The sequence below is a fragment of the Pararge aegeria genome, chromosome 17 (genome assembly GCF_905163445.1).
Source record: "Pararge aegeria chromosome 17, ilParAegt1.1, whole genome shotgun sequence".
In the NCBI taxonomy this organism is placed as follows: Eukaryota; Metazoa; Arthropoda; class Insecta; order Lepidoptera; family Nymphalidae; genus Pararge; species Pararge aegeria.
Window position 1 is genome coordinate 10,081,417 of NC_053196.1, and position 12,682 is coordinate 10,094,098.

Here is a 12,682-nt window from a genome sequence, read left to right on the forward strand (position 1 = left end):
TTTGGTAGCAAAAATCCAGTATTAAAGTAACAGAAATAAGAGAAAATAAACAATTTAATCACTGTTTATTTCATATATTTTTTTAATTATTTAGAATTTCTGCTGTTTTTATTTTGAAAACATCAGTTTGTTTCTACTGGTGCAAATTTTGTCGTAGATAAATCTCAAAAGTAAAGTAAAAAACACGTCAAAAAAAGTAAAGTAGAAGAGAAAAAAAAGAGAAATAAGAGCAGTCAGTTATGTATAGTTTCGAAATTTGTGTATAAAACAAGTCATAAATAAACACCAAAAATAATCAAAAAGTTTATAAGACAGATGAGAAGCATTGAACTGCACACTTAAAATGACGATGGGTTAGGGGAATATCTTCTAATAGTTCCAAAAAATATCATAGTTAGAGTAATAAATACTAAGCGATCAAAATATACTACGTATTTTCTGAATTATTATAGTATTTAAAAAAATCTCGATTACTCGATTTTTTTTTTAACACTAAAAGTGATAAAAAGAAACAGAAGACTTCCACCAAAAAAATAGTTGTTGAATAATGAACGTTGTGATTGCAGCTTTATTTGGTCAGCCAACCTACTAACTGTCAGCCTATTCTGTAGTTATGTATTGTAATGTTTTCTAATATAATTGTGTTCATAAGTTAGTACAGTAATTTGTACTTATTTATTGAAACCAAATATTATGTAAAGCCAGAGCATTGATGCAGTAATTCCGGAAATTTTGTAGGCAGTCATAATATTATTACTATTGATCGTAAACAACCTTAATCATAGGTATCCTAATTAAACTTGAATTTACAAGATTCAGCTTTGCAAGAATCTACATTAGTTTGGAAAGAGTTACTTATCACTTTTGAGTGTTTATAGATTTTACTTATTACATTATTTCAATTTACATCCGTTCATAATATTTGCCTTAACGTTGATAAGTAGATAGTGCATTATAAGTTATAACACTAGATATAAATGGTTAAGTCAGCATTGCTGCAGAAAATCTATACATATGTAATAGGAAACACAAGAATATTGTTTTCATCTATGTAGCTAACAAAGGACATAAGCACATAAGCCTATTTGCTTCGCATAACAAAGATTTGCAGAGCATTATGTTTTACCGGTTAAGAAATGTGGTCCTATGACAAACAGGTTTTGGCCTCTTAAACGTTCATACTACATAACGAGGAAATGACGTAATGGAGTCACACGACCGACGGGTAATCGTTTATTATTGTTTATAATATGGACGTGTGAGACAGCAGACAAAGAGCGTGAAGTCAAATTAAAGTTGACTATCGCGTATTATGTAATTGGCAAATCAGCTTCAACAGCAGCCTAAAGAAAAGTCCCACAAGACGAAAAGTTATTATTATATTTGTAATCTGTAGCATCTAACATTATTTTTATTACGACAATATACCTAACTTTGCTACAAAACCCTAAGAATAATTAAGATAGAGCTCCTAATTTTTAACTAAAGCTAATCCCTTGATTGGGGACACTGGTATTTTATATAGATACGTAAATCTTATATCTTCAAACGAGCAATTCTTATATATATATAATTGGAATCTCGGAATCAGCTCCAACGATTTTCATGAAATTTAGTATACAGGGGGTTTCGGGGGCGATAAATCGATCTAGCTAGGATTCATTTATATTGGAATCTCGGGCAAAAACTGCAAAAAATATCGTGATGCGTGAACGGTAAACGTTACGCCAAACTACTTTTCTTTAAAGTTCGCGACAACATACGAATAATTTTTAAGTCGGCTCATTCGCGGACAAAGTCGCTCGGGTCCGCTAGTTATAATTACTCGTATTATGCGTAGTAAAGGTCCTACGGAAAGGGAAACATAAAAAAATTTTACAAGCTGAGAGTCATCGTTTAAATCGAAAGTCCTCTAACCCGCACACATAGGCCTCTTCTCTTTTTCTTCTCTTCTCTATCAGATAGGGGGCCTGTGCAGCAAAGAGCAGCCAGAAGTTAACAGGGTGATGATGATTTGATGATTAAATGACAAAATATCTGAAATTTAACCGTATTTTGTTAACGGAATTGGTGGAGGATTTAGTTAATATCAGATACTCGACATTCTAATGGAGAGATAGTATGGATATGTGGATCCCCTAATTCATTAAAGAATACCTCGGCGGCCACTCATCACAAGTTGAGGCTCCAAAGGCTCATCAGAAAATAGGCCTCAGATATGTGCCTCGTTGTGTGGTGCGTAGAGGCAGCTTTTTTATCGTCCTATAATAATAATATTATATCTTTAGATTAAGTCATGGTTTTGTATAAATCCGGCCAAGTGCGAGTCGTACTAGCGTGTGAAGGTTTCCTTAGCAAGGAAAAGAAAATGAGGTTACTGTTTAATTTAATTACATCCGTCCATACAAGTACGCAGGTCACGCAATAAATTTTGAGAGACAAAAAAGTATTCGAAATTTTACATCTTTTTAAAAATATTCTTCATCGTGCTCGATATAGAGTTCCATTCGTTAAAGCCAACTTCGAAAACACTTTTGTCAGTCTGGATCTGATAGGTCCGAAATCGCTTCTTCATAAGCTGCCACCGTTTATTTGCCGCTCGGAAACCTTCTACTATTGAGAAAAAGAAATCTCAGGGACAATAAGTCTAAGTAAGGTTGTCAACACAATATTTCTCAACAAACGCCTTTGTTCTAAGGGACGTGACGTGAAGAGGCGTCATCATGCAGAATGATGACCGGCTTTTTGCAATTCGTATATTTGGATATTTTAGATATTTCTGTTACAGCGGCAATGCAAAACCCTCCCTTGTTAACCCTTTGTTAACCGTCTATCTATTATTTTTTGATTGATATGTTATTTGACGGCCGATTGCCGTGACCCTACTTTCTGAGTCCAAGGATGTGGGTTCGATTCCCACAACTGGAAAATGTTTGTGTGATGTTCTTAAATGTCTGGGTGTTTTTTTGTGTATGATAAGATTTAAAGTATATTATTCATAAAAATATTCATTAGTCATCTTAGTGCGCATAACACAAGCTACGCTTACTTTGGGGCTAGATGGCAATGTGTGTATTGTCTATTTATTATGTACTAGCTATTACCCGCGACTTCGTCTGCGTTTGATTTTGTTTTTTGATGTGGCATTCAATTTAGTAGTAGTTCTGAAAAAATTTAAAGTATTCAGTATCGCTAAGCCTTAAATGAGGGGTTTGCTGCAGTCCGCTGAGGAGTTCTGTCCTCAATCTCCAACCACATTCATCAGATCTACACAAACACACATAAAATAACCTCTATAGTACAAAAATAATTATTTAAATCGGTTATAACTTGTCGGAGTTATGGTGTAAAATCGTCAAACACTTTAATCCCCTCTCTCAAAGGAACCGAGCTTAATGTCGGGATAGAAAGCGGAAGATAAGTAATAAGATTCTGTCAGCATCATTCGCTTACGGAACCCTAAAATGTGGCATAATATATCATAACATGCTTAATTAACACGAAAAAAACTTGAGATGTTCACGTAAGCTGTAATTAAAGCAATGGCAGGTGTCCACATTACTGGCTTTTTCGGTTCGACGTAGTTGCATTGTGTTACGAAATGTGATAAAAAATAAACCGACTTCCAAAAAGGCTGATTTTATTTGTATTTACGCATTTATTTATTTTTTAACAAATCCCTTGGTAACCATTTATTTTCCTGGGCTAAAAAGTAGCCTATGCTATTCTGGGGTCTTTGAACTAACTCTATGTAAACAATCAAGTTGATTGGTTGAATTAGGACGTAAAGAAAGGACAATCAAACAAACAAACACGCTTCCGCATTTATAATATTAACTAAGGATGAAGCTGAAAACTTCACTATAAAAATCCAAAAAAAATGAATGAATGACTTAATTCTGTAGTGGCATTTAGCAAATTTAAACTTTTCACACAAACGGCACTTAATTCATAAAAGCAAAGAAAGTTGCCATGAAGCTAACAACTAATGCTAATGTTCGAGTATATAACACTATGTATATCACTTTCTAATGTAATGATTTACAACAGGTAATGTCCAAGACGTGACTATAATCAGCTCTTGTCACTGGAATCAAATGTCTATGTCGTGGTCGTGATAGTTGATAGCTGATACGATTCTGAAGCCTGTATTGCGCTTTGTTCGCATTGCTGAACGAGCTTTTGTCTGTTGAGCAAACTGAGATCTGGATGGATTAGTTGCAGTAAATTCGTATTAATATTATTAAATAATCTGTTGCCCGCGACTTTACGTTTATCTTCGGTTAAACTTCGGTAAACTCCATCCTGAGTGACCTCAAGAAATTCAACAACACTTAGTATATTAAAAATTTTTAGTAATAATTATTATAAGTGTGTAAATTTTATAGTTTTAGTTTATCTAATGTGTATAGGAAGAACAACCTGGCCGATGTATCAAATCGCAGAAGCAGGGCTTTACTTTTCTTTTTCAAAAATTGTACCTTACGAAACTGGTAACTGTAAGAAAACTAAATTAATAAAAAAAAAAACTATATACTTGAGGCGCAACCAGTGTAATACATATTATTTCTAATCATACAAAAATATTTGTATGATAAACAAAAAAAATATTTTGCAAATCCGTCCATAAATTACGGAGTTATGCCCGAACATACAAATAAAAAACATCCGGTTTCATAACCTCCTCAAAAAGTCGGAGGAAGATGGTTACAAATGACTGGCCACAATTTTAAATGATTCATCAGATACATTTCATCACATTTGTTCACGCATTTCCTCCCAGTCGGAATGCTCCTTTCCAGTGATACGTGGTTATTGTGACGTGGTACTTTACCCGTAACTTTAATCCACGTGGAACTTTGTCGATGATGACTCGTGCAATACCCATGTGCAGTACCCTAGCGACTAAAAGACGAAGACTCAGATTGCAAAGAAAATAAAGTCGAACTAGTAGGTTAATCAGGCTCCATAATAAAATATTCAAACCACTTTACGTGTCTTTCGGTTTGCTCGCTAATATTCGAAATATTATATACATATAACATTATAGATACATATTTATATAAATAGGGGATGAGATTAGAAAACTTTTACCCCTTTTTTTACTTTTTACTGTTTGATATGTACTGATTGTGTACGTTGTATTTGTTCTTTTTTACAATTTATTGTAATTACTATTTCAATTTTTTATTAAAATTTATAACTCTTAGTTATAAAAATAAGGCAACGGGCGCGCGGTTTTTCTTTATTGGAAAAAAAATCTTTATCACATACTTAAAATGCACATTAGGCCATTCTGCTTATGTGATCCAATTACCTACTGGTAGATTATGACTAGCTATAGAGATTCGAGTTATTGTGTAACGATAAAAGAATTGATCAATGAACCCAATTTCCTATTGACCGATATATATCCGAGCATTTTATTTCAGAGCATTTATTCGCCTAAGGAGTTAGGTAACATGTGGGTGTCTAAACTATACACAGTGATTTTTTCATCGACAATAACTACTTTAGACAACCCCTTTAACCAATCCGATCTTAAGTAGCTCTAAGAAACACTTATACATAATAATTGTAGTTTACGACACCAGTGTTAAAAAATATAACATTAATTTCGGCCTTTAGAAATTTGGACAGCTTATCAAATTAAGTATCTATACGATTTTTTTTCTTCTGTAGCAACCAGAATTGAGTGAATTGATACCGCCGCCGTCGCACCGCATACACTCCATATAAGATACATACTTCTTATACACCATACTTTGTAGGGTTCTTTTTTTTACTAATGAATAGTACAAATTGATCAAATTAACTCGGTAACTGATGTACGACAGAAAAGTCACTGGTGCTGATGGTTATATCAACAGAACATTGTAAGTGCAGTCTTTAGGGTAAATGCTATCTTTAGCAACAAATAAACAAGCAGGCATGCTTTCGCATTTATAATATTTCTACGGATGATTTTTTTTAAGATGCACAACCTGCAGTCTGTTATCCTTTTGTTTTCCTTATCCTAATTGCTTGGAAGAGAACGCTACAAAGCGATAAGGCCGCCTTTTGTATACTGCTTCTGTCTGTGTTTTTTTATTCTTTTACTGTATCTTTTTTTTTGTGTGCAAATAAAGAGTATAAATTAATAAAAATAAATAAATACATGCATTTGATTTAATGTTAATCATTTATTTGACATCGCTTCGTTCACAAGTTATCTCTCTTTATTAATACTCCACATTCTTTTGCCACTCGGATTATATTATAATCGATTTTAATTTTAAATTTCCTGAACGATGATCTTAAACAATGCATCTTTGCTGCAGTGTAGGCCGACTTCGGAGTCAATGCACTGTCTTGTGTAACGAGGCCGAGACGACTCGCGGATCTAAATCGCAAATACTACCCATATAATATCAGAGTTTGCTCGCTTGTCATAAGGCTATTAATTTAATTGGGATCAGAGGTCTTCAGCCTAGATATCGATGGCTGAAGGACTTATCTTAGAATCCAATTTCTTTCAGTCCCGACAGATGAGATGCCTGATTAACCATATATATCGTTTGCTTTAACATAGATTACTCGTAGAGTATTGCGGATACAATTTTGATTTCATCAAACAATTATTGTTTGATGTCGTTTCTTAGTTTCCAGCCCGAAACTTGTTCGATTTCTCGTAGGCCGAAATTATTATTTTGGAATTGGAAGTATTCTAGGGCCTATTAGCCCATTAATAATGTGTGTCCTCAGTTGAAGTTTGACAAAACACTTCATAAATTTAAAAATACAAATTAATGTGAACATGTGAATTTGTTGGACTGGAGCACTTACAATAATTCTTAATTTAAAGCTATACCTACGGTTCTGATTGAGGACAACGGATTTAATCCGAAATATAATCAACTGTTTTAAAAACAGTTTGGGTTATTTTTGGTAGAGTTATTCTCTTCGTTACATCATACAAAATTTACCATAAAGTTAACCTAGTTTGCGGAAAATATCTGGAGCGGTTTGTCTGGACTTTAATATGCAAAAGTTTACATTCTTTGACGTGAAAATGTAAATTTTTTAAGTGAATTTTTTATTTGTATTGCTATGGTTGCCGACTTCCGGCAACGCAAGGCAATTACATAATTAGATGTAATTTGACATAAATGTAAGCAATGAAACGTAGTGAAGCTTTTGGACCATAGTTTGTACAACCTATATTATGGCAAAGGTATAGATAGAAGAAAAAGAAATACTTTTTTCGGGTTATCTATTCTTTCTTGCAAACGTGATTTAAAAAACTCAATCCCAGCCGTATGGTTTGGATTAAATTCAAATTCAAATTCAATTATTTCAAGTAGGCCTACTTTATAAGCACTTTTGAAACGTCAAGTATGTATGTTTGTGTGACTACCACCGGTTCAGAAAGCAGATTCTACCGAGAAGAGCCGGCAAGAAACTCAGTAGTTGCTCTTTTCCAACATCAACATTTACAATCATTTTGTTATCTTGCGGGAGATGAGAGCGAGGCTGGCTGCTTCCATTCTACCTTGTCATTGAGGAATTCATCAAATGTATAGTAACCTCGCTGTACTAGATGCGTTTTTACACATTTTTTAAAGTACACCATCAAAAGCTTATCATCATGCACATGGTTAGCATCCTAGGTATATAATCGGAAAACCCGAAGAAAACCCAAAAGAACAACTAGTACCTATACGATAATTATAAAATTATTCATCTTCAATTCTAACCCTATGAACAAAGGTCTGCAAGACGTATAAGTACCAGGATGACCAAGTTTTTTTTATTTACTAAAAACAGACTGAGCAAAAAAAGGGGAAAGAACAATCACAAATCATCTGGACTTGAACAGGGATCTTCTGGTTGCGAAACCGCCCGATTTCCCACCTGATCTATTATAATTCGTATTCTAAGGAAATTGTAGCAGTTTTTCATCGCCCGAAAACACGGAAAAAACGACGGAATAGATCGATTTTTCGCATACTAAATTTCATGAAAATCGTTGGAACCGTCTCCGAGATTCAGATTTTATATATATACATAGATACATATACACAAATAATTGCTCGTTTAAAGGCTTTAAAATAGATTAAAAAACAATGATAACATTTGTACCAGAATCTGTAACCGAGTTTCAGATATTTGTACTATGAATTTTGAAGAGCGCAGTCTTAATTGGTAGATAAGAGCCAAATATGTTCACCAATTAAACGTAAACGTTGTCGGTTGGTCTGATACATTTGCTATAACGAAGCACGAAAGTAGAACAGAGTATCATTTCAACAACTGCTCTTATTAGCGCTATCAATTTAGTATTTTGCGATCCGAATGATTCAATACGTTCAATGACATCCAAAAAATAAATTGCAAAAAGGCGGCTAGTTGCGAGCGGGATTTGTGCTGTGAGATGGTCCCGTATATATTTTTTTGTAGGTGGTACCTAGGTAGGTGGTATCTATATTATCTATATTAATAATATGTGGTTACGGCAGATCAGAATACAGTAGTCATCACCTCACCTCCTCCCGGGGGGGTTGAACGAGGCAACTAAGGGAGTATAACGGAGAACGGGCAGTAGGGTTCTCTATGCTACTACTGCCATCTACTACGGTCACAAATATATAATACCGTCTGTCCAGCGTGGTAATTATGGGCAAATATGGACAGTGGACTGTATTAATTAGAATACACATATAGTCCTGAGCCGTTCAACTGCCTCGAATCTCGATAGTATCTAAAGTGGTAAGCATGTTTGGTTACGAATAACGAGATACATACAAAATTCGTTATTGATTGGGGTTTTCTATAATAAATTCTCAGTACAAGCCCAAAGATATAAAATTTGCTCAATGCAGCCTTGTCGGTCACGTTTAGTATCACTGACATGCGAAAGTAGTCGTTAAAGTCCTCCACCATTGGGGCAACGTGTTGAGACTATGTTCAAAAAAAACAAGCTGTGGGAAATTGGGAATACGCTGAGGATGATATTTAATAAGAATCCACAATATTGTTTTACCGTTCCCTGCCATTACGCCATGTTTATTAACATCAACCTAACGGGAAAGGAAAACTGGGATCTCAATTTAAGAAGCGACATACGTACGTTTGCGGTTAATTTAATATAGCGTGTAACCGCAAATAAAACTTAGTGCGGTAATAATTTCACACGGGCTTTAAAAACTAATGATTTTCTGTTTAAACATTCAATATCGATTTTAAATGTATAATTTTCTTGTTGTTTTATTCGAGAAAAAGACACATGGGTGCTCTTATGGGACACTATTTTGCTGGCGACTATTTCCCTTTGTTTAAGATTCATAACAATATGAACTGTTTTCCATTTAGAGCTACGGAACCCTAATTAACGGTCTTAAAAGATCACATCCGATCTCAAGTGGGCGATGTCGTGAGTCCCACACAAAACATCCGATGACCATGCGTTTTTAAAGTCCGATAAAGCTTTTTAATAGTCATGAAAAGAGCCAGACTGTTTGGTTTTGAGGTGGTAATCGCTTTCACCAACAATTGATTGATGGATCTAATCGTGAATTGAGTAATAGAAGTAAATAGATAGGCATTGGTTATAGTTAAATTCCAAACGAGAAAATAACTTCACGGAATATTTGGACCATTCGTGTTTCTCTGTTATACCCAAGTTAGCCGCCAGTAGAAATTGTATTTATTGTAGGTACAATCAAGTTTAATCAGCAAGGCTAGGCTAGCATGATTAAGACATTTTCTTCACGGGAAATTTTTTATCTTCTCCCACATAGCTGATTCGAGCATGGGCGCACTGGTGAAAATAATAATTAAAAACTTCAAATTTTCCTTGCTGAACATATTATACTGTGCTAAATTAAGTAAATTTTATCCTAATGTCAGTGAATATAATGGGAAGATAAAATTTTTGTTTCTTGGTTATGCACTATTTTATAACGTTGAAAAAACTAGCATGCTCTTGTCATCAACAAAGGTTAAACGAAGTGAAGTGTTTAAAAACATTGAATATAAACCATATGTACTCATAACCTTGATTAAAATAAAATATTTCGTCAATTTTATTGCTTTTCATACGCTAAGCTGGCTTTTTCAATAAAAAAGTAACGAAAATTTACTCCGAAATCGTAAGTGAAACTGTTTTTTTTTGAGACATGACGACTGACCGCTCATCTACGTAGTACACTTGTACTAAAGTATAATAGAGGTCAGAATCTACCTGCATTTAACACTGATAAAAGTTTAGAGCTCTCATGGATGAATTATTAAGTAGCGAAAAAACGATTATTGAGAATCTTATACTAATAAAATATATATAGCTGAAGAGTTTGTGTTTGCTTGTTTGTTTACTTGAACGCGATGATCTCAGGAACTACTGGTCCGATTTGAAATGTTATTTCAGTGTTGGATAGCCTATTTAGCGAAGAAGGCTGTAGGCTATATATCACCACGCTAAGACGCTTAGGAGCATAGCACCATTGAAGAATGTTTCAAAATCGATCGAGCGACCGCTGCGTGCGCTGCGTAAACGGTTGAAGTTTCGATAAAATCATGTATAACAAAGATGTTCCCCTTTAGATGTTCTTAAAAAAGTCACGAGAGTTTATGTCTATCTTTTAAGACGCGAGGGACCGCTAGTTTTATGTAGGTGTATTAAAGTAACTACCTATCTATTTTGTAAAGTGGAGCACCAAAGTTACGTTGCGTTTTTTAAGAGGGATGACGATACAAAAGCGCCTAATCGTTTCCGTATATAAAAGCGGTATTAATATCAAGTACTCACCTACTTTTAAAGATATTGTATGAATATTTTATAAGTGCGAATATAGGTATGTAATGACCAGGTTTTTTTATAGTAGGTAATAATTGATGGACCTAGCAGATCGCCCCCTTATTGATCGGTGAAAAACAATCGCCTATAAACAGAGCAAAACTTCACAGGGCATCCAAGGAACCCGTCCTTCAAAGTGTCGCCCTGAGTCCATCAAACTCAGGCGTAGGTGTTAAGACTCATATACCGTAAGTTACATCGGCAACGACGCCCTTCAGGCTTTAGACCAGAATACATCAACGCTGTCTCTGTCACAAAAAGTAGAGCTTTGTTGATGTGAAACATCTATACGCGGAGGGTAAACCTGATTTTTACCGTGGCGACGCAGGCCATGGCGACGCATAGCCACGCTGTATGATTGAATTTTTGTATTTCGTATGTAACATTAAAATGAATATTAATTTTGTAATAAAACAGTCATTATTAACCGACTTACAAAAAGGAGTGGTTATCCATTTGGTTGTATTTTTATTTTTTATTTGTGGAACAAATTTGTAATGCTTTATCTTTTCATTATGCAATATCTGCAATAACTTACAGAAAACAATTTCGATGTTTCATCTGCCAGGCGTCCCGTGACGGCTCACACGTTTTTTTACTACTACATAAAATAAGATATTATAGAGTTGGTCAACCTTGAAAAAGATCGAAGCTAATGCATTTGTTAATTATTCGCGTTCAAGGGCGTACGGATACCTATTCACCTGACATAGGTGTGGACTTGTATGTTTATTTTGATGACGTAATGTGCGAATTGCGCGCCATTGCATATTTCTAAAGCCATAGCCAGCAATAGCCATGTCGACTTACTTAGTCGATAAACCAGCTTATTCCATATTTGCTGTTTGCCTTTACCTTAAAAAGCAAGCCCAGTGATAACGCCTAATGATCTTTGAAACTGGTACTTTTTTGCTAGACCACCTACATATTCAAGTAATTCATGTTAAGCTTACCTAGATAAGTAGGGAAATAGTACACCTACTTAGTTTGCTAGGATAGTAGTTTGTACCAACAGATTGCGGAACAAAAGCTAAGAAAATATTTTATTCTATAATGATTAGTTAATGATATTTATTTAAGTAGGTAGATAACAAATATTTAAAATCTATTTACCGTAGTACCTATCTATATTGTTTGCACAATTTAGCAAGTAGTTATTTCATTAAATTCAAATGAAAACCCATCGGAAAACCCACACCCCCAGCATGACACTTGACGTCCTGGAAAATTCAAAACAATAGGGCACTGCCTACAATTAATTTAAACGATTAATAAAATTAATTGCAAGCACGATAGACTCACGTATTACTTAATTTTATTTATAAATCGTATTGTTGCGTAGGACTGTATTTATTTTAATCAATCAAGTAACAACTTAATAATTACAATCATCCTCCCGTATAGGACCTTCAGAAGAACCTGTTTTGTTAATGACTCTAACACTACTTAAAGTGCGTTTATTCCCGAATAACACGTCACTAATAACACAAACAATATTTAAATTAAATATTTAAATACTCACCTTCATAAATCTCCATGTCGGTCCCGGCCAAAAAAATCAAAAGTTTTCGAAAACGTTTCTATGACGACGCATGACAGCAGCCTTCGCTGAATCTTATTGGTTACAGAATAAACAATCTCATAGACATAGTGAAGGCTGTATCAGACTGATGCGACCTGCGAATGTTGGTGTCCATATCGTCGGCGGGTCTGTATTTGTCGATTCTTGGAACTGTGGAAAGCCAGAAGCTTATCTTCTTAGATTTATTTGATTATTTTAAAAATATGTACCTGTAATAAAAATTGCCGTAATTTTTACACAAGCGAGATTGTAAGAGTGGCATATAT

General features: G+C 34.5%; 1 protein-coding gene across 1 annotated transcript in view; it reads right to left on the reverse strand.

The window, feature by feature from the left end:
• LOC120630871 overlaps window positions 1–12,448 on the reverse strand; it is a 40,943-nt gene extending 28,495 nt beyond the window's left edge. Inside the window, exon 1 of the mRNA XM_039900187.1 lies at window positions 12,357–12,448. Within this exon, the coding sequence (XP_039756121.1) occupies window positions 12,357–12,372 (16 nt within the window). The 5' untranslated portion in view covers window positions 12,373–12,448. The remainder of the gene's footprint in view (window positions 1–12,356) is intronic.
• Between the last annotated feature and the right edge of the window lie 234 nt (window positions 12,449–12,682).